This window comes from Gastrolobium bilobum, unplaced genomic scaffold (genome assembly GCF_033153095.1).
Source record: "Gastrolobium bilobum isolate Gb01-03AN ecotype WA unplaced genomic scaffold, APGP_CSIRO_Gbil_v1 utg25016, whole genome shotgun sequence".
Lineage (NCBI taxonomy): Eukaryota > Viridiplantae > Streptophyta > Magnoliopsida > Fabales > Fabaceae > Gastrolobium > Gastrolobium bilobum.
The window spans coordinates 161500-165499 of NW_026897739.1; the positions used below are offsets into that span (position 1 = coordinate 161500).

Here is a 4000-nt window from a genome sequence, read left to right on the forward strand (position 1 = left end):
AAATGGGACCCCCTTGTCTCAGGCCTCTGCTAAGATTGACTCTACCAGCCTTAGTGCCATTCCAGAGAATCTCTAGCTCAGTTGAGGAGATGCACTGCATAATTAGATTGACCAGAGACTCAGGGAGATTGATCTCAGATAGAACTTTATGAATAAAACTCAATGACATTCGATCATAGGCTTTTTTGAGATCTATCTTAATTGTGAAAAACCCTCTCTTTCCTTTCATCCTATTCATGGAATGAACCATCTCTTGAGCAATAACAATATTGTCCCGAATTTGTCTGTTAGGGACAAACCTGACTTGTTGAGAGAGATGAGTTTATTCAGGATGGGTTTGAGCTTCCCCACAATAATCTTGCTTATACCTTTGTAGAGCACTGAGCACAGAGCAATGGGACGAAACTGAGTAATCTTATCAGGCTTAGCCAGCTTTGGAATTAAAACTAGGAAAGTTTTATTTAAGTCCCTCACTGCAGCTGGATTGCACCAAATCTGTCTTTCATAATCAATCACTTGATTCTTCAATAAATCCCAGTTTTTTTGGAAAATATAGGTGGGAATCCATCAGGACTAGGAGCCTTGAGACCATTTATAGAGAAATAAGCCTCATTTATCCTAATGTCCGTAATGGGTTCAAGCAGGATATTCAACTCAGGATCATCAAGAGCAGGCCAAGTGGACGTGGTAACAGCCTAGGGTCTGTTGTAGTCTTCCTCTAAGAATAAGTTGTTAAAGAAAGAGTGAATAAGCTCAATCAGATTGTCTTCTTCTCTCACTAGATGACCATCATCATTCCTTAACTCAAGAATTTTTTTCCTAGCTCTCCTGATAATAGTGGTGGTGTGGTAGAATCTTGTATTACGGTCTCCATCTGCTATACGTTTACATCTCGCCTTTTGAAACCAAAAAGCTTCTTCTTGCTCCAACACTCGGTTGAGCTCATCCTGGAGAGCCTTGTCCAGGTCAGATGGAGATTGATCCAATTGACAAGAGATGTTCAATTGAGTCTCTTGAAGCTTCTTGAGGAGATACTCTTTTCTAAATTGGATACACCCAAATACTCTTTTATTCCAAGACTTTAGAGGTTCAATCAGCTCCATCAGGCTAAGGTTTATCTTGCGGTAAGAGTTCCAAATAAACTTGAGAAGGAGGGAGAAGGTTATGTGATCTTGCCGGGACACCAGAAATCTAAAAGGCCTCTCTTTCCAGGAAGACTCTTTGGGAAACAAAGTTAGGAGAAGAGGATTATGATATGAGTTTAGGCGAGGCAGGGATTTAACAACAGCTTCTCCAAAAGCTGTTCTCCACTGTGCATTAGCACAAATGCGATCAAGCCTCTTATAGACCCTATCAAGATGAAGCCACTTGGGACCCTTCCAGGTGAAATCAGAACCTCTACAACCCAGGTCCATTGTGTTGCAATCATTTAGAAGTTTTGAGAATTTCTGGCATTTAATAACATTGACAGGGGAACCCCCTATTCTCTCTTTCACATATGCTATTTCATTAAAATCTCCCATCATGACCCAAGGCCCCACCACATTATCACTTATTCTCTTGAGATCTGTCCAGACAGCCTCACAAATTTCCTCCCTGGGATTTGCACAGACTACAGTAAGCAAAAACGAACTCCCTGAATTGATAGAGCAGGACATATGAATGAATTGGCTAGCTTTTTCAATGATGGAAACTTTGCAGGATTCTTCCTTCCACAAGATCCAGATATGCCCTGAGAAGCCAACTGCATCTTCAATATCAAACTGTTTGAAGCCAAGCTGCTTTATTTTCTTTTATGCAATTGCACCACTAATCCTTGGTTCCAAAATGGAAACCAAGCTAATCTTATATTTCTTGATGAAATTACTAAGGGATGAATTGAAAGGTTTCTTGGCAGCACCCCTACAATTCCATACTAGGCAGTTCATTGGATAACTATATCTGATCCAAGATTACAGAAAACCTGGTCACTCTCTAGCATATGATCCGAAGCATCGTTACAAAAATTATTCTCCATGTCCATACCTTCAAGAATTGATCAGTCAGGAGGTTCAACACCTTTAAGTTTCTCTTCACTGCTGGACTTACCAATTTCCATGTCTGAGGTCTCTTCTTCCACTACACATAAATCACACTTAGAGGATGGAACAGAATTTCCACTGGTCTTGGTTGTGGAGATTTTAGAACAAAGTTCCTTTTCCACCTCATTAGAAGAGGTCTCATTACCAGAGCAACAAACCAGTTCAGTTGGGAGAATAGGGTCCTGTTTCTGCTCTACCTGTCTGATGATTGTACTAGACGAAGGGAGCTCTGTTGAAGTAGAGCTTTTTCCTGCTAGCGAGGATTCAGAGGAAAAAACAAACACTTTTTTCTTCTCTTGCAACTTAGGTTTGCAAATGAGCTTACCAGGAGATTTTTTTGTACCCGAAACAGAATTTTTAACAGCTACTGGATGATTAGGCTATGAGGGAATTCCTTCTTTGTTCTCTTTATGCTCCCCTGACCCCTGTCCTACATGGCTTTTGAATGGCTGACTTTTTGAAGTAGCTGGACCCATATTATTCACTGTAGCTTTATTTTGCTGACTGATATTCTTCTTATTGGAGATATCATCTCCAAATGTTCTCCCCTCTAATCCTTTATACTTCTTTGGAGGTTGATACTTTATAAATTTTTTCTTCTGCACCACCATCCAGGGGCGCACTCCTTGACTACATGAAGGCTTGGCTACTTCTGGCAAGGATTCCTGCTTATTATTAACCTCAACCGATTTCATCATTTCTGGACATTTTTCTGTATTATGGTCGTATTTGCCACATTGGAGGCAAATCAAATACAGTCCTTCATATTCCACCTTGAAGACTTCTTCCTCCAGGATATATTCTCCCCTCAAAGGCTTGGATAAGTCAAGTTCAACACAAATCCTAGCAAACTTTCCTCTATCACCCGTTGAGGTAGTTTTATCTACCTTTAAAACTTTTCCTACAGTATTTCCTATCAGTTTCAAAACATATAGCACACAAAATTCTTGAGGAATACTTGGTAGTCGAATCCACGCAGCAACTTTATGGATGTTTGCTTTGTGAGGGTTGAAAAATGGCTACCATTTCCTTATAGCCAGGTAGTGACCCATTAAGACCCATGGGCCTCCTGTTAAAGCCAGATTCAGGTCCTCCATACTCGAGAACTTGACTGAGAAAAAATCGTTCCCCAGGTTTACTACCACAATGGATCCTAGCTTCGACCATAAACTTTCAAGCTTTATCTTCATATACATGACACCCACTTTCTTTCCCAAGAGCTTCACGATGATTGCATTCCTCCAGGGGATTCTCAACCTCTACTTGGCTTCCTTTGTGCACCGAATTCTGACAGAGCCATCTTCTCCAAAGATAGTCTGAAACCCCAAGTCATTTATGACTCCTAGCTTGGGATCAAGAGGCTCACTCGGTTCCTACATGAGGTCTTCTTGCCAAGAATCATTTTCTCCCATCGAGTTACCTTCCGATTTGAGGGCTTCCGCGAACAACTTAGGTTTCCCAGAAGGTATTCGCTCCAGGATATTTCCCAGACTAGCTCCTCTATTTCACAAATCTGGGGAGAATTCCTCCCTATTTTTGAATCTCTTGATGGTTTTCCTCATGATTTCCTGTGAATCAGTTGCTGCTTTTATTGTTTCTCGGTGAACTTCATTTGATGAACTCATCTCTTTTGCCCTAACAGAGAGAAAGATTATCGGTCGTGTGTATCCCACGCATCTAACCCATGAGATCAACTTTACAAAAGGGTGTAGAAATTGTTGATGTAAATCGTAGAATTGAAATGGATGAAATGATGTATTGCATTATATGTGGGGGAATAACAATTAACCTTCGATTTTTTAAGGAAAAAATGTCGACAACTGGTTTATCACCCTCAGCTCCGTCAACAGGAGACAGTGATGTAGATCTGGACTATTTGGAGGTAGTTATGTGCTATGAAAATTTTATCACCCACTAAC

The 4000-nt window shown here is 40.6% G+C and overlaps 1 protein-coding gene across 1 annotated transcript; it reads right to left on the reverse strand.

Moving 5' to 3' along the window:
• Positions 1-695: 695 nt before the first annotated feature.
• Positions 696-3414, reverse strand: LOC133309676 (uncharacterized). The gene is made up of 4 exons (XM_061510468.1): positions 3339-3414; positions 2536-2994; positions 2089-2331; positions 696-1636 (listed from the first exon to the last, which is right to left on the reverse strand). The coding sequence occupies exons 1-4, from the start codon at positions 3412-3414 to the stop codon at positions 696-698; spliced, it is 1719 nt and encodes a 572-aa protein (XP_061366452.1).
• Between the last annotated feature and the right edge of the window lie 586 nt (positions 3415-4000).